The 18,485-nt window shown below is 35.7% G+C and overlaps 1 protein-coding gene across 4 annotated transcripts in view; it reads left to right on the top strand.

The window, feature by feature from the left end:
- Nucleotides 1-17,574, top strand: part of PRLR (prolactin receptor) — a 210,720-nt gene extending 193,146 nt beyond the window's left edge. For all 4 annotated transcript variants that reach the window (XM_031964125.1, XM_031964108.1, XM_031964133.1 and 1 more), the window contains exons 6-10: nt 11,294-11,463; nt 11,957-12,098; nt 13,228-13,327; nt 13,827-13,896; nt 15,916-17,574. In XM_031964125.1, the coding sequence (XP_031819985.1) occupies nt 11,294-11,463; nt 11,957-12,098; nt 13,228-13,327; nt 13,827-13,896; nt 15,916-16,944 (1,511 nt within the window). In that variant the 3' untranslated portion in view covers nt 16,945-17,574. The remainder of the gene's footprint in view (nt 1-11,293; nt 11,464-11,956; nt 12,099-13,227; nt 13,328-13,826; nt 13,897-15,915) is intronic.
- The last annotated feature ends 911 nt before the right edge of the window (nt 17,575-18,485 follow it).

The raw sequence follows: 18,485 nt of genomic DNA, 5'->3' as shown, positions 1-18,485 counted from the left end.
ATTGTGTCCTTCAATATAGCCCGATTAGCCCAGAGGCCTATCTCTCTGCTTGGTTCTAAGAGCTCCGCCCAAATGTCTCCAAATGCAAAGGTTTGTCCTTCCAACTCCAGCCAGCACCAAGGTAGAAGATACAAAGAATCTCTCCTGCCTCGAAGATAGGGCTTGTAGGTTTTCTTCCAGAGTGCTCCTCTCCGACCCCTGGGAATGTTCCCAAGTAACTCTTTCCAGTGGCTCATTGGAGCTGTATTTCTGCTCCTTCTCTGAGAGTGGGATTGTGGGATATCTCCCAGCATGCTCTCTGGCCCTAAGAGCTTCAAGGGGGGTGTGAATTCAGATCTCTTTCTAAACCCTGAAATCTCCCAAACATGTGAACTCCAATGAGAATTTAAATATTTCTTGCTTCTATGAGTTCTCTAAAGGTGTAAACACAAGCCTCGTTTCTATCGGTTGTACATATATACAACTTGTTTCAAGTTCTGGCCTAAAACATCTCCTTCCAAGATCAAATCAATCATATTGAACCATGCTAAATTAGATAATTATTGTCTCTATCAACTCTAATGGCTTAACACTTTGTAAAGATTCCAACAAAATTCTAATTTGATTTTGTTAGCCTCTATAGATATCCCCAAATAGAAAGATCAGAATATATACATGATACTTGTCATCTGAAGACAATTATACTATTTCCATTTACTTACTATTTGTTTGCTGTGCACTCTGGTGAGAGATAGAGACAGAGAGACATAAAGATAGAGAGAGGAAAAAATTAATCAACTGGGAATGCAGGATTTATCAGCTAGTGAAGCAAAGTCTGCCAGTAATTGGGAAGGAAACTTGGGAGGGATCAAAGGAAACTGTTCTGTCATGGGAACAGTTTTCATAAAGATACTTTCCCAAGAAAAGACTATGTAGACAAAATTAGCAAGATTCTTCTAAGGTCTGAAGTAGCAAGGAGTTATATTGCTAAGAATTTAGTTTTTTAAAAAAGGGAATGTCTGTCAGTTAATAGAACATATCTGAGCATGTATTAACTATGAAAGATTGGTCTTTTGGAGTAGGTCTAGTACAGTTTAAAACCATTCCTGGCCCTTGGCAGGTAAGAGGCAGTAAAAGATAAATAATTCTGGGGGTTACTGATGCAAAGGCAACCAACCTGGATATTGGATTAGTTACCATCATTATGATTCCCTTCCATAGGAAGAGGACATGGATCTGTGTAGTTTCCAAACTAATAATATCTTCAACTGGGAATGAAGGTACCCCAGGAAATTCCCCTAAGAGTTACTCACTATAATTAAGAACAACAATTAGTGGCACGTCATTCTGTAGCATAGAGATAGAGGAACTTGGTCCAGAAGGAAAGGGGCAACTGGGTTTGAAATGTCAAAGAAAGTCAAGATTGTAATAATTTACCAGTCAAGTGGCCTACCTAGTAATGCCAAAAGGAGGTCGAATAGACAGTGATGCCATTTTAATGGAAGGAAGACCAGGTAAGAGAATTGATCCACTGTCCTATTACTACTAGATTGAGCCTATTATTAGGCTCAGATATTAATGTGAGAGGGACCAATGTACCAAAAGGTCCTACCAAAAGCCAACATTCCTGCTATGACCATGAGAAGCTCCCCTGCAACCTTGCTTCCAAAGAGGAGTAGATCTCAAGATAGAGGTGCCATCATCCTGGATTTATATAATGCTTCAGTGCTATAGACCACTTCTTACAAATGGAATACCTGTCCACATGACTGAAGTTCCATTCTGTATATCAAAAAATGGAGTACTTTCAAAAACATTTTTGTGATTGAATTCAGTAGTTTTCTGATTCACAAAGCATCAGATAGGGGGTCACATTTATCACAAAATTCTGAAGACACTACCAGAAAAAAATGAGTAGTTCAATTATTCCCTACAATAGCATGCGTCCCACAGGTTATCAATTAAGAGGCTAAACCAAGAATTTAAACAGTTTCTGCATTGTTTCCAATTATCTACAGCAGGACTGGCTGCAATACTTGCTTGTGGTTGGATTTGTCCACATAAAGACAATCAACTCAGTGTCTGAATTATTGTGATAATTCAAACAGTCACTTTTCCATGTTACATCAGGCTATGCCTTCATAGTAACCAAACAATAAACATTTATTAACAAGCAACATGGTGTAAAAGATAGTTATCTGGCTTTGGAGACAGGAAGAGCTGATTGGGTTCAAGGTTTTCCTCTGATACTTGTTGGTTGGGTAATCCTGGGCAAGTAGCTTAATATTCCAATATTCTGGATCAGTTGTGTCAAACTCAAGCAGAAAATAAGTCCACTAATTCTTACATAAAGATCTCTGCTAGCAGTATACTTAGTTTTCAAATATGATGTTTTCTATGTTTTATAATATTTTAAAATATTTTGTTTAAATCAATTATTTTAATTATTTTGTTAATTATTTTTAATCTGGTTTGGGCCACATGCTGTCTCCCTGACCACCTCAAAACTAGAAAACTCCCTAAAACTATAAATTATAGAAAAGGTGCCAACCTGCACTAGTAAACGGAGTTTTTGTCATCTATGAATTACTTATGCTAATGAAATCATAGATATAGGACCTATCACTATCCCTATGTGCCAGGCACCATGTTAAGTGCTAAAGAAAAAAAAGACCAAAGTGAAATGAATAGTCCCAAATCTCAAGGAGCTTATATTTTACAGGGAATAATATAGCATGTACAAATATATATATATATATATATATATATATATATATATATATACAAAATAAGCACAAGATTATCTGGATTGGGAGGGGAAGAAAGGGAAACAGAATGGAGGAAAGAAAGGAAGGAAGAGAAGAAGGAAAGGGAGGAAGGGAGGGAGAAAACAAAGAAGGAGGAAAGGGGGAGAGAGAGAAGGAGGGAGGGAGGAATGAAGAAAAGAAAGAAGGAAATAAAAACCATGTAGTATGGTAAATAGAGTACTGGTCTTGGAATCAGAAGGATTTTAGTTCAGATTCCTTCTGTTGACATTTTCTAAGTGTGATCACATGCAAATTACTTCATCTTGGAATTATGAGAAATGACTTAATCTGCATCAGTGGAAAGAGTTTTCACACAAGTCCTTGTTATATTAATAATATATTGACATAAATCTGCTAAGAAAATAAGCAGCAGAAAGTCCATTGTGTAATTTTGAATGATCTGTACCCCCATTCATAAAAATAAGAAAACTATTACATTGTGTTCAGATTCTCTTTCAGATGAGGTAGACTTTGCCTAATACTGTCTTAAGTGAGGAGCGGTCTTGACAAGGAAGGATAAGAACTCATAGCAAATATAAGGCAGACTTTTAAATCTACTAGTAATTTTTCCCTTATAAATAATCTTTGAATCATCTCTCTCCTTGGCATGGCATAGTTTAAAAGTTATTTTCTTTCTTTGAAATAATTCCCCTTTCCCACTCAGCTCTTTTCCTTTTTATAATTTTTAACATTTTCTAAATTTAAAGTTTTGAGTTCTAATTCTATACCTCCTTTTCCTTCCCTTCCAATAGTAAGCGATCATATATAGATTATACATGTATAGTTATGCAAAACATTTCCATATTACTAATTTTTATAAGAAAACAAATAAAAGAAAAAAATGAAAGTGAAAAATAACTTGCTTCAATCTGTATTTAATCAATATCAATTCTTTCACTAAAGGTGGATAGTATTCTTCATCATTAGTCCTTTGGGATTTTCTTGGTTCATTGTATTGCTAAGAGTACCTAAGTCATTTACAATTCTTTATCAAACAATATTGCTGTTACTGTGTACAATGTTTTCCGTTCCTCTTTGTCTCGTGTAATTCTTTCGAGGTTTTTCTGAAATCATCCTGTTTGGAAATTTTTTATATCACAATAATATTCCATTACAATCATATACCACAGCTTATTCAGGCATTTCCCATTTGATGAACATCCCTTTGGTTTCCAATTCTTAATCACTATAAAAAAAACTGCTATAAATATTCTTGTTCAAATGGATCCTTTCCTCTTATTTTGGATGACTTTGGGATATAGAACTAACAGTGGTATTTCTGAATCAAAGGATATGAACAGTTTTATACCCCCTTGAGGATAGTTCCAAATTGCTCTCCAGAAGAGCTGGATCAATTCACAATTCCACCAACAATGCATTATTGTCCTAATTTTTCCACATTCCCTCCAGCATCCAATATTTTCTTTTTCTTTCACATTAGCCTTACTGACAAGATGGTCCCTCAGAGTTATTTTAATTTGAATTTCTTTGATCAATAGTGATTTAGAGTAATTTTTCATATGACCATAGATAGTTTTGATTTCTTTGTCTCAAACCTGCCTGTTCATATCCTTTGACCATTTATCAGTTGAAGAATGATTTATTTCTTTACAAAATAAAATTCTCTATATATTTGAGAAATGAGACTTTTAATAGAGGTTCTCAGTTTTCTGCTTTCCTTATAATTTTAATTGCATTAGTTTTGTTTGTGCAAAATCTTTTTTAATGTTATGTAAACAATATTATCTATTTTGCATTTTGTAATGCTCTCTGTCTTCCTTAGTCCTAAATTCTTCCCTCATCTATAAATCTGAGATAAATGATTCCATGTTCTCTTAATATGTTTATGATATCATATCACCCTTTATGTGTAAATCATGTACCCATTTTGACCTTATCTGGATATACAGTGTGAGATGTTGGCCTATGCCTAATTTTTGCCATAATGTTTTCCAGTTTTCCCAGCAGTTTTTGTCACATCCTGAGTTATTGTTCCAAGAACTTGGATCTTTGGATTTATCGGATACTAAATTACTAGGGTCGTTTACTGTAATATAAATTATACCCAATCTACTCCACTGATCCACCATTCTATTTTTTTAGCCAGGACCAGATTGTTTTGGTAATTTCCCCCTTATAATACAGTTTAAGATCTTGTACAACTAGACCACCTTCTTTCTCATTTTTTTCATTGATTCCCTTATTATATTTGAACTTTTTTCATCCAGATAAATTGTATTATTTTTTCTAGCTCTACAAAATAATTTTTGAGAATTTGATTGGTATGTCATTGAATAAATTGATTACTTTAGGTAGGATCATCATTTTTATTATATTGGTTCACCCTACCCAGGAGCAATTAATATTTTTTTCAGTTGTTTAGATCTGACTTTATTTGTGTGGAAAACATTTTATAATCATATTCTTATGGTTCTTTGGAGTTTGTCTTGGCAGATAGACTCCCAAGTAATTTATATTGTGTACCGTTATACTGTACACAATTATTTTAAATAGAATTTCTCCATCTCTTGCTATTGAACTTTATTAGTAAAATAGAGAAATGTTGATGGTTTATGTGGGTTTATTTTGTATTTTTCAACTTTGCTAAAGTTATTAATAATTTCAAGTAGTTTTTTTAGTTGATTCTCCAAGATTTTCTAAATATAACATCATATCATCTGCAGTGAGTGATAGTTTTGTTTCCTCATTACCTATTCTATTTTGTTAAATTTATTTTCCTCCTCTTATCAGCTATAATTAACATTTCCAGTATAATATTAAATTATAGAGGTAGTAATGGGCATCCTTACTTTACTTCTGATGGCATTGAGAAGGCTTCTAACTTATCCCCATTATAAATAATGCTTACTGATGGTTTTATATAAATATTATAGCATTTTAAGGTAAATTCCATTTACCCCTATTCTCTCTAGTATTTTTAATAGTAATGGGTGCTATTTAACCCGTCTTAAAAAGTCCTTTTATTACTATTCTTGATTTTTTTTTCATTTCATTTATATTGTTGTTTGTTCATTGGTCTTGAAGAGGACCATGACATCAGAGAGGTGATCTCATGAAATGCAAGTGAATTGGATTTAAGTGAGGGAAGGCTGTGCAAGGCTACTTACCTCACTTTCCCCTCCAAAACCATCTAGGCGTGATATAGCTCTGAATAACTGGAGATTGGGGCAGCGAGGTGGTGCAGTGGATAGAGCACCAGCCCTGAAGTCAGGAGGACCTTACCGGGGCCCTTCCTCTAATTCTTTTAGCATTTGCATGGATACCAGTTGACACATAGCTGTCCATTGACTATTCCTTAATCTTACCACATAACTAGCATCCATCTTTCCTGGTCATGCATCTTGCTCCTTTTTATAGTTTCTCCTATGAAATTCCTGGTCACTAATATATCCTATTGTTAAACCTGCCATGTACCCCTCTGTTGTTCCTTGAGTCAGCTTCAACTGAAGGAAAAAATTCTTCAGAAACTATGGCATTCTATTATTCCATTTAGTACATTTCAATATGGGTTTCAAGACTTTAATATTCTTCCTTTTATCCAACATGGTTTTTGCAACATTTTAGTTAACTAAACAGTCTTGTAATAGGAAAGAACCACCAATGCCCCATGTGTACTATCAATGGATGACAAATTTCCAAATATTTACCATACTATTCTATTATTCTAAATTGACAATGGGCAACTATATATCTATTTTTTTAAATGAGCCTAGTGAAGTTTACACAAGTGATTGATTACTATTAGAAGCTGATGGCAAGATTAATGGTTGATTGGCCACCAATTACCAGAAAATGATGGCTCATTGGCCACTGGATAGTGAATAATTTGGCGATGACAACTAACAAAGGCATGTACTAATGATATGAAAGTGCTGTGTCAGTGGAAGGAATTCTCCCACTGATGAAACCTTGAATCCTTGAGGTATAACCATAAGTACAAGTAAATTAAATATACTAACAGTAAAACGGTACTGTGCATAATTTCATTTTCCAATAATGATTCAGGAAGGACTTCAGAAATTGGTAGTGCTCCAAATGTCATCTGAACATCAGTGACTGTGTTGTGTCATCATGCCCGTTATAAGAGATCTACTTGACACAAATAATGAGACAAATTTCCAAAATCATAATTGCAAATGTTTCATCATGGTCACCAAGACTCAGTGCTGTCCTTAAAATTGATTGTTTACCACTAGCCAATTTAGATTAACTCATTGGGCACTGGGGTGCATGGATAGTAACCATAGTGGCAAAAAGCTTCTGAATTGTGATACTACTTAAAATGTAATCACTTGCCTTCCATGTAATATTACACGACACAAAGACATGATGTACCTTACCACCTGTCCTTCGGATATCATTCAGAGTCCAAATGCAATCTTATATACCTAGGTCATATTTCTTTTTTATCCTTGTGCGCACAAAAATAGATCACTCAGTAAGGAAGATGTATACAGATCGGGATGAAGGTAAAAGAAGGTGGGCAAAGACAGAATGAATAAAAGCCCTTTTTTCTTAAAGGGGATGCAAAATTAAGAGTCAGTAAGACGTGACTATTACTACAAGTCATTTACCATAATCTCATCTGTTTTTATATCTCTAAAATAGAGATAATACCTGTAGTACCAGTCTCACAGGATTATAGTGAGGAATGAATGAGATAATGTACCTAAAATGATTTTAAAATTTTGTAACACTATTCCAACATATATCAATATTGTTGATGTTGTCTTTCTTGTTAGTATATGGTAAGTTAAGGAACCAATAATTTTCTGATGAGAGTTTAAAAGTAGTTCAAGGAGCATGAAGTATAGACCCTCTACTATTAGTAATAGTTTCTGAGAGTGTGTGAAAGATTATTAAGAATTCAATGATAATGGTTTTTAAGTTAGTTTACTTTCTATTCAACTTGCCATTATTTGAGACAAATAGAACTAGTTTAGTATTTCTATATGCTATATAACTTTTTAAAATTAATATTTATTAATAACCCTCAGACCATTAAAGAATATATGAAAAAAATGCATTGTTTGAACATCCTATTCAAATTTTTAGTGGAATAGTTTGATTCATTAATTTACAAGTATTAAGCACCTTCTCTGTTAAAAAAAAATTGTGATTAGATCATTGGAAGATAAACAAATTTAATTAAGATGTGATCTCTGCTCTCTCATGAATCTAAAATATTTCCCAGCAGTATACTTTATTCCATGTTGTTCTAAACAAACAATATTTATTCATTAATAGTATGTCAGAGAATCTTTTAGACTTAATATTGTTTGTCTTATCTCATCATCTATAAAATCAAGATGTTAGACTAGCTGACCTGTGAGGTGCCTTCTGGTTCTGCATCCATGATCTTATGATATTAAATAAATAATAATAATGCATTGTCAACAAATTGAAACAATCTGTCTTAAATAATTGATTTTCACACTAGGGAGCAGCTTGTTTCCCCAAAATCACTGCATAATTTCACAAATGCAATCTAGTCTACACTCTTTTAAAAAAAAAAAATTTAACTGCACTAAGACTTTTGGGACATCCTGCACTAGTAGAAAAAATATTTAAATGGATGAAGTCACAGATGTGTTGATTTATTGAAGAGTTACATTAAATATATCTCTTTAGGACTAAGACAGGGAGTCCCAAAAGTCTTAGTGCAGTTTTTTTTTTTTTTTGGCCATTTCTGTGATATGAGAAATAAAAAAGTGATCTTGATGAAGGCATGAGCTTAAATCCTACCTCTGACACACATTGCTTGAACAAGTCACTTAAACTCTGAATTTTCTCTAGATGTTTCCTTCAAATCACCTTGGGAATCTATGTAAATAATTCTCAAAGCTAGTATTAAATACAATTATGTAGTCATGTAAATTAGTGTATTAGTATTCTTGCAGTCACCTTTTGGGGATAACAATACAATGTGTAATTTTTTTCCCTTATTTTGGTGTTTTCTCCTCTCTTTGCTTAATAATGATCACTTGATGCTTTAAAAATTATGTCATCTCAAAATCTCTTTGATGTGAATTGGGTCTGCTACAACCATTCTACTCAATTTTTCAGGACCATTAAGAGCCACTTCAGCTTCTTTCCATAACACATTGGAAATCAAAGTTTGGAATACACATATGATGTTTCTTCTATCACTGCTTTTATCATAAGTGATGATAAAAATAAATTGTAATAGAAATGCTGAAAAACCCATTCTATTTTCTTTCTATTTATTATCATCTTTTCAGTGACAGTAAGGAAGAATCTTGGGATAATTGGGCTTCACATCAAGCTTTATGTAAACTATTCCACTAGTTTGTGTGTGCTTTATGAGGTGATGAGGCTTAAGCGTATTCTACCATAGTACTTTTCACTTAACTCAGTATTGTCCTTGACTACCATCTCTCTGACCTTGCCAACAAAACCAGTTATTTGTTAGCCAAGATATTTTCTGGTTTTTCTTTGCCATCCAATGATTTATGTCCATTAAACTTTTATAGAAAATTGTGATACTCAAAATCAGCACCTTTGTAGAAAGAAGGATTTTTTTTGTTTCCAATTTTTTCAGAATCAGCAATTCATTCAGTTACTTCATGCTGAAGAAAATAAAACTATTCTTATTATCTTATCTTTATCTTTTCTTCTAACTTCATATGGATTTTGACTTTTGCTTAATATTTTATTAATAACCAATCAATTCATGTCTATGAAGATAGAGCCAATTTTATTACTTTTTAAAATAATGGCCAGTGTCTTACAAGTCTGGTATCTTCCCAATTTGGTAAATTCCCAATCCTTATACAAAGTATTTATGATAGAAGCATGGGAGTATTCTGAATAGGCTACATTGAAGTTACTGAGAATCAAAGACTAATGTTGGTTTGAAGGATCTTGTCCAATGTTCTGTAAAAAAAATCCCTTTGCCTCTTCATCCTCTGCAGCAGATGTTACAGCATATGTACAGTTATATTTATTATGTTTTTAGCTAGGTGACACAATAGATAAAGTGCTAGTCTTGGAGTCAGGAAGTACAAATCCTGTCTCAGATACTTACTAATTATATGTGATATGCAAGTTTCTTCATATGCTCAACCTCAGTTTCCTCATCTGTTAAAATAGGACTAATAATACCATCTGCCTCCCAAAGTTTCATTGAGATTATATGTGAATGGCTCTCTACACATCTTAAAAGACTATATAAATGGAAATTAATAAAATGTATAAAATACCTAGCTAATTTTATATTTATATAGCCTTTTTATACATTTTTAAAGCTACATAAATATGAATTCTAGCTATTTTTGCTTATTCATCATTAGCATTGAAGGATGAGATGATCAAATGTTCTATGAAAGGATAGTTCTTATTTCCTCAATTAACAACTGAACCCACTAATTCTGTGCCTTTATTTGCATCACCAAAGAAAGCATATGAGACATGCTTTCCTGTAATGACTTCTTTTACTTTCACAATTTTGTTTGTCATAAGAATATCAGCATCAATATGATCTCATTCTTCCAATAAGTCAATTCTTTATTCTTTAGGTTGTGATCTCACATTTCCAATGTTTATAATTAAATTAAAATCCATAGAGAATCTAAAAACATGTAATATTCACTACCATCTGCCTTCTTTTCCACTCTACTAGTTCCTACTGAGGCAGAGGGGACTCTGCATGATTGAGCATAATGTACTTTTCTTTGCTTCCTGGTTTGTCACAGAATTCACTGCCAGGTGATCAGTCCATTACTGCTGATAAGCTTCTCTGTATTTTGCTAAATTGGCCCTACCATAACTATTTCAATCCAACAGCATTTCTATACAAAGCAAATGCAAATTTTATATTGGAAAATAACTTTGAGATCTTCAGTCCTGGAAAATCACATTGTGAGTTACTACAGCATGAGAAGGATCTAAGCATTAGGATGATCCAAAAAAAGTAAATTAAATCTGAGCTTCTTTTTATTCACATTTTCTTGTCATTTTTATCATGGGTCAGTCAATCAATAAACATTTATTAAATACCTACTGTGTCAGGGATTATACTAAACTGTTGTAGATGCAAAAATAGGCAGACAACCTCTGCTCTGAAGAATCTCATAATCTAACACTGAAAGACACTATAAAAAAGAGGCTGAAAAGGTAGAGGTGAGGAGATAAGAAGTTCTACAGCTGATTGAGAAATGAAATGATTCTTTCCTTGAATGGAGAGTCTGGAAGGAGCTCTTCACTATCTACCATCCAGCAGAGGGACAGAGGGGCCTTAGAGGCAGAGGCTACTAATGAGATGAGAGTTTGAGTCAAAAGATAAACATAGTGTTTTAATTACTTTGCTAAGCATTAGTAATGGCGCCAGGCTTCCAAGGGCTTCCAATCCTATACACAGGAACATTTCTGTGCACAAAAAAGATCACGAACAATACAGGGGAATAAACAAAATACCAAATGTTCTTTCCTTGCAAGTACTAAAGAAGTTTCTTTAATGTCCACAGTTGAACCAGACCCTCCTTTGAACTTAACTTTAGAAGTTAAACAACCAGAAGATGGAAAACCCTATCTGTGGTTGAAGTGGTCTCCACCTGCCATGGTTGATGTTAGGTCTGGTTGGCTCACACTTCAGTATGAATTGCGACTAAAACCTGAGAAAGCAGCAGAGTGGGAGGTGAGTCATTTTTGCTAGGATCTTCCTGTTTTAGTATTTGAGCAGCCACCAATAAACTAGATTTAGCACCTTAATCCAACAATGATTTTGGATGACTGTGAATCTTGTCATTTCTATTAGCTTGAGCAAATACAAAATTCTGGGTTTTTCTCCTATGGACATTTATTAATGTGCTCAGTTTTCCCCCTTAGCTTCTGAATGCTACTTCCCACGGGACCCATAATGACATAGGCCAGTTCCATATTTGTGTCTTCAGAATCCCAGTTGTATTTATCCACTATCAATGCCAATTTAAGGATATGATTTCAAAATGGGGAGAAGGGGAAGGACGGGTACCAAAGGATAGGGTGACAGGATAGTGCAGTCTAGGACTTATAATGTCAGAGCCTTCCAGAGGCCAATTATGAGGACTACTCCACAAATAGTCAAGAACACCTCAGACTCTTGATAGCAAAGAGCTGGAGTGACTCCTATTTACCATGTTCCTCTCTAGACACATTTTGCTGGTCAGCAGACACAGTTTAAAATCTTCAGCTTGTACCTGGGACAGAAATACCTTGTAGAGGTTCGCTGTAAACCAGACCATGGCTCTTGGAGTCAGTGGAGCCCTCAAAGTTCAATTCTGATACCCAGTGGTAAGTGACCTTGGAGCTCTTTGTTCAAATAAAGGCAGAATTTGGAGGTAATGGTATCTAGGGGGAAAAGAGTAGAGAAGGGGACTAAAATTCTCTGAACCCAATACAAGGACAAACTGAAGGGCATCATTGCTACTTTGTGATTTCTCTGGCAAAGCTACCTATAAATGGTATGTTTGGGAGATGTGGAAACAGGCTTTCATGTCCCAGTTAATACCTGCTAGTCCATCGTCCCTAATGGGCCTGGCCAAGAACATCTCTCATGTTGTACAGCCCTAATAGATCGAGCCACAAGGGATAATTTGCCCAATTAACTAGGGCAAAGTGCTATGAAAGAGAGTAGTTTACATTTCTATGAATACCTACCATCTTTGTTGTTGTTGAGTCTATCATATCCAATGCTTCATGACCCCATTTAGGGTTTTCTGGGCAAAGATACTAGAGTGGTTTGCCATTTTTTCTCCAGTTCATTTTACAGATGAGGAAACTGAGGCAAACAGGATTAAATGACTGCTGGTAAGTGATGGGGCCCATTCTGAACTCAGGAAGAAGAGTCATTCGGATTCCAAGTCCAGGGCTCTATCCACTGTACTATCTAATTGCCATCTTAATAGTCTCCAAAAAACAAGTGTGGAAATAAAAATCAGGATCCTATAACCATCCTTGTGTAGTGAAAAGAGCACTGGATCAGAATGGGAGAATTTGAGTTCTCATTCTGGCTCTATCATTAAACTTTGTGTCCTTGAACAAAGTCATTTGATTTCTCTAAAACTTAATTTCCTCATCTGGAATAGGAGAGGATTAAATTAGAAAACCTCACAGGTCCCCTATAATGCTAATATCCAGTAATTTTAAAATGCTGTTGGAATCAAAATTCTATGAAATTTACAATTTACAGAACTTTGATATTTCCCACTCTTGCCTTTAAAGAAAAACAAAACAATTTTAAAATAGAATCTCTGGACATTGTTTCCTCCAATCTGTCTCATTTCTGTCATTCAAATCTGTCATTCAAAGGAACAAGTGAAAAGGAGAGGAATAAACCTATCCCCAGTATTTAGAGGTAGTGTCTCTCATTGGTTTGGAATTTGATTTGTATGATTTGAACTTTTCTCCTGTTTGTTTCTAGATGTTAAAATGAAAGATACAACAGTGTGGATCTTTGTGGCTGTTCTCTCATCTATTGTTTGTCTGATTATAGTCTGGACAATGGCTCTGAAAGGTTACAGGTAGGTTGTCGTCTCTTAAAACCCTGCTAGATCTTGATTATATGAAATAATAGGGAAAGAGATGGCAGAGATAACTCAGACAATTCAAACACTTGCTTTTAGGCATTAGTTCTACTTCTCTTCCGCATCCACCTTTTTTTTCCATCAAAACTACCAGCAAGTAGCAAAATGGTTTTATCTGAATCTGGTCCTTTTTCTCTCTAAAGAGGATACTAAGTGTGAAAATGGTCAAACAGCAGGTAGAAATGGGATAAAAATGGAGAATCAAATGATCTGAGCAACCCACAGACTTGCTCATCAGGACCCTGAGCAATTCAGGGTCTGCAGATTCTTTAATGTCCTACCACAGTCTGCTCTCACATTGTTCTTCAGACCCTACATTCTTGCTAACAGGCCCTTGTCTGTATACAAAATAGACATATTTGGCAATGATTTGAATCCTATGAGGAGGGAAAGATGGCATTTGTCTAACCTCTCAAATTTTCTACTGTTTTTATAGCATGATCACCTGCCTCCTGCCACCTGTCCCAGGCCCCAAAATAAAAGGATTTGATACTCATCTGCTAGAAGTGAGTGCCAATGCATGAAAACATAAAATAACTCATTAACATGTAAAGTATATTATTGTAGTTTCCTTTGCAAAAACAAAAAATTTCTATGAATGTAATTAACTTAAAATTGCTCTTCTAATATAAAACATGAGGTAGCTACAATCAAGCGCTCTATGAATGAGTATTTATTAAGTCCTTATGAAATGTCAGACACTGATGTACAAATACATAGTATGAAGCACTCTCTGCTGACCAAAAGCTGAGATCCTAACACAGCTAATATGGAAACATGTTTTGTGTGATGGCACATGGGCAATCTATATCAAAGTGCTTGCCTTCTCAAGAAGAAGTGAGGGAAGGAAGGGAGAAAGAAAATTTAAAACTCAAAAATTTTAAAAACCAAATACAAAAAACTGTTTTTACATGTAATTAGAAAAAAAAATTAAGAAAGAGCTGACATTTTAATAAGGGAGACAAAAAGGACATATATATATACATATATATATATATATATGTAGCATAAATCCAAAGTGAATAAATACAAATATATTCAGAGTAATTAAATATAATACAAGGTAATTTGAGAGGGAAGATGCAAGCAATTGGGGGAATCAGAAAAGATTTCATGTAGAAAATGGAGCTTGAGCTGCATGTTAAAAGAAAAAAGAGAGTAGCAAATGAAGATTCAATGACCAAATGTCTGCCCTACCTCGGAGGCTAAATGGAGTACTTAGAGGCTCCTTAGTGCCCTTGATAGCCTTGCTGCCCAGCAGGAAGAGAGAGAGAGAGAGAGAGAGAGAGAGAGAAGTAAGGAAGAGTCAACATCACAAAAGTAGCAAGAACTGGGAAGAGAGGAAAGAAAACAACTAAGGTGGGAGTAGGGGAGAAAGATGGGTTAGCCCAGGAAAAAGATTCCAAAAATGTAGATTCTCCCAGTCTGTCACAGACTGGAGACCATGGGCATTTAGAAAGTATGATAACTTCAAAGAAAGGACAAAAACATTTTTCATCCAGAAAGTCCCCACTGAGGTGTGACCGTGGCCACCATCTCAGTTTCTGTTGTACAAAAGGGCAGGATACTAGTTGCTCACTTTTAACACAAATGTCTGACTTACATCAGGTTCATGGAGAATGACAAATCTTGGGGTAAAATTGCACCACTTAGGGAGGAAGTGTAGTGAATGAAAACACCACTTTGGAGATGTTTCAGCTCTTCTTCAGATCAAAGAACAAAACAACTAAGCTTTTAATTTATCCTTCAATAGAGCAACAAAGAAAAAGTTCTTACATTCATATGTTTTTGCTAAACCTTTTTAGAGCTTTCTTCATAAAACACTTTCAGCTACATTACTTTCTCACCAAAATTCTCTGAGGGAAGCAGAGTAGATTGAGGATTTGGGGGATTTTTCTGTATATATATTCAAGGTCTGTGATTTCACTGGTATGGAATTTTGAGTGTAGAAATACCCTCCACCAATGCAGAGCAGCATGCAAATGTAATTCATAATACAAGTGTTCCTATGACCCTGTGAGGTTTAGTGCTTTGCCTAGGATAATACAACTATGAAGTATCAAAGACAGGAGTCAAACCCCAATCTTCCTGACCACTAGACTTTCTCTCCATTATAACACCCTGCTTCTCAAAGCAGACATTATTAGATCCATTTTGTAGCTGAGGAAGGTTAAGTTACTTGTCCATGGAGATATTGTTCCAAGATGAACTCAGGTCTCCTACCCTCTAGTTTAGTACCATGTGCACAGTACCCCCACTCTACCTCTGGCCCACCCTTTTACATGTTCTTGGAATAAGCTGACCAACAATGCCACTTGTCCTGCTTTATCAGCCCCACCTATAAAAAAAAAGAGATTTTCCCATTTCACCAGCCTTCCAGCCCAATGATTCCAAGACTGTGTAAGGGAAAAAATGTACATGTGTGTATGTGTATAGATGGGTATATGTGTGTATGTATGTATATGTCATTAAAAGCAATACAAAAAGAGTAATTCTAATGACAATTGTTGTTGATATTTTTACAGAAAGGGAAGTCTGAAGAACTCCTGAGTGCCTTGGGATGCCAGGGCTTTCCTCCCACTTCAGATTGTGAGGATCTTCTGGTGGAGTTTCTGGAAGTGGATGACAATGAGGATCAACAGCTAATGCCCACCCATGTAAAGGACCATCCTAGCCAAGGCATGAAGCCTACACACCTTGACCCAGACAGCGACTCCGGCAGGGGAAGCTGCGATAGCCCTTCCCTCTTGTCTGAGAAATGTGAAGAACCCCGGGTCCCTCCACCGACCTTCCCCATTCCAGAGGTCAATGAGAAGCCAGAGGATCCTGGAACAAAAATGACCCACAGCTGGGACCCACAACCCCAGGGCATAAACTTGGAAGGCAAAATCCCCTATTTCAGTGCCATTGGGTCCAAGTCTTCAACATGGCCCATGCCCCAGCAATCCAGTAACCACAACCTGCGATCTTCTTACCACAACATTGCCGACATTTGTAAGGTGGCCCTGGGCACTGTGAATGCTCCAGCTGTCTCACTGAAGAAAGAAGAGAATCAAGCTTTAAATTACTCAACAACTATTGACACAGTGGGGAAAGGAGCAACAGATAAGCAGAATGAGTTGGAACACTTCCACTCCAAGGCTGACCAAGATTCCACATGGCTGCTACCCAAGGAGAAAATGCCTTTTATGTCTCCCAGGCCCATGGATTATGTGGAGATTCACAAAGTCAACAAGGATGGCGCCTTATCGTTGCTCCCGAAACAGAAAGAAAGCAGTGTTCATGGGGAACAGGCCGGCACTCCTGACACCAGTAAGGAGTACACCAAAGTGTCCAGGGTTATGGACAATAACATCCTGGTGCTGATGCAAGACCCAAGAGCTCAGGCCGCCATGACATTTGAAGAATCTGCTAAGGAAACTCCTCAGCCCCTACCACACAACCAAGCTGAGAAAAACCTGTCCTACTGCACCTCTTCCCCAGGTGACTGCAGACTCCAGACTGGTGGGTTGGATTACCTGGATCCGACTTGTTTTATGCACTCCTTTAATTAGTTGATTGATTCATTACAATGTGATTTTTCTTCAGGTAACACTACAGAATCAGTCAAATGCAATCAAACATTAGAATGTCCAAGAAAGTGGTTTAGAAATGGCACTAAAACTCATCTGCAGCTCATATCTTCTTATGCTTCACTTTCAAACAGCTGATGCCAGAACAAATTATTTTGTTTTCTAATTGTAATTTGTAGTTTTAATTTCTGCTAATAGATATACAATAACATGTACAATAAAATAAAAGCACATCACTTAGTTTTCTTGGTGGGGGGGGGATGCCAATAGACACATTATTTTGGTAAGGTATTCATGGCTCATTATATAACCAAAGTAAATTAAATAGACAGAATTGTTTAATGCCATAAGAAAGGAGCATAAGTGTACAAACAGCATGAGCCATGGGTTCCCAGGTGTGCTGGCACACCTAATTCATAACCCATGCTCTCCTAGAGAAAGAAAGAAGGAGAAAGGTGATCACGTGCCATGAAAACCCAAGCTACAAACCAGTTCCTTAAACTTTGCATCCCTCTCATTTTGTTTAGATTGCTCAAACAGAATGCACTAAAAGAAAAAAAAAACATTCCAGAAAATATGACCTATTTGTTGATTTGTACATCCCACTCCTTGCACATTGATTGCTGATGTGCTAAGAGAAAACAATGCCTTGGCTTGTTGTTGGGTTTTTTCAAGATAGTTTGAACACTATCTTAAAGATTTTCCTAAATTTCAAAATATCCCAAAGCCTCTAAAAAAATATTTAATTGGGAAATTTAAAGCTTCTTTTATAGGAGCTAATCCTCTTAATGGGACAAATCCCTCTCAATGTTTTCCTGTTCCATTTCAGCACAATAGATAGATCTTGTGCACCCAAGATGCTTGTTAAAAAGAGAGAAGGAAAGAAAGGAAAGGAAAGGAGGGAGAAAGAGAGGGAGGGAGGGAGGGAAGGAAGGAAGGAAAGAAGGAAGGAAGGAAGGAAGGAAGGAAGGAAGGAAGGAAGGAAGGAAGGAAGGAAGGAAGGAAGGAAGGAAGGAAGGAAGGAAGGAAGAAGAGAGAAATTTGGCAATGTTCACTTTAAAAGACAATCACAGAAGGATGCTATTTGATATGTTGCCTTACTGTATATAATACAAATTCTACTTTAATATACCCACAAGCTTAACAATGTATTTTTGAAGACTATTTTTCTATCACTACATGAAATAAAAGAAAATATTTTCTATCCTCCCAGTACAACTGTTTACGTATTCAATAGGTACAGTATTTTCCACTCCAAAGTTATCATAAGAATTTAAAGTAGGCCATAGTAAATATAGACACCATTTTGAGAATACTGTACCAGAACAAGACCAGGATTTAATGAAGGACAGGAAGTAAGAGGTGTAAAAGTGTAATAAAAGAAGGTTCTATTATGAGTTGTTCTCAATTTTTTTTTTGTCACCATGATATTTCTAAAGAAGCTAAGTAAAACAGATTTTAAGTACTTTCCCCAGGCCAAAAATCATACCCACTCAGAGTTTTCAAGGCAAGATACCTTCTAA

The sequence above is a fragment of the Sarcophilus harrisii genome, chromosome 1 (genome assembly GCF_902635505.1).
Source record: "Sarcophilus harrisii chromosome 1, mSarHar1.11, whole genome shotgun sequence".
Taxonomy (NCBI): Eukaryota; Metazoa; Chordata; class Mammalia; order Dasyuromorphia; family Dasyuridae; genus Sarcophilus; species Sarcophilus harrisii.
Note: the sequence above shows the minus strand (reverse complement) of the source record. Positions and strands in the feature narration are given on the sequence as shown.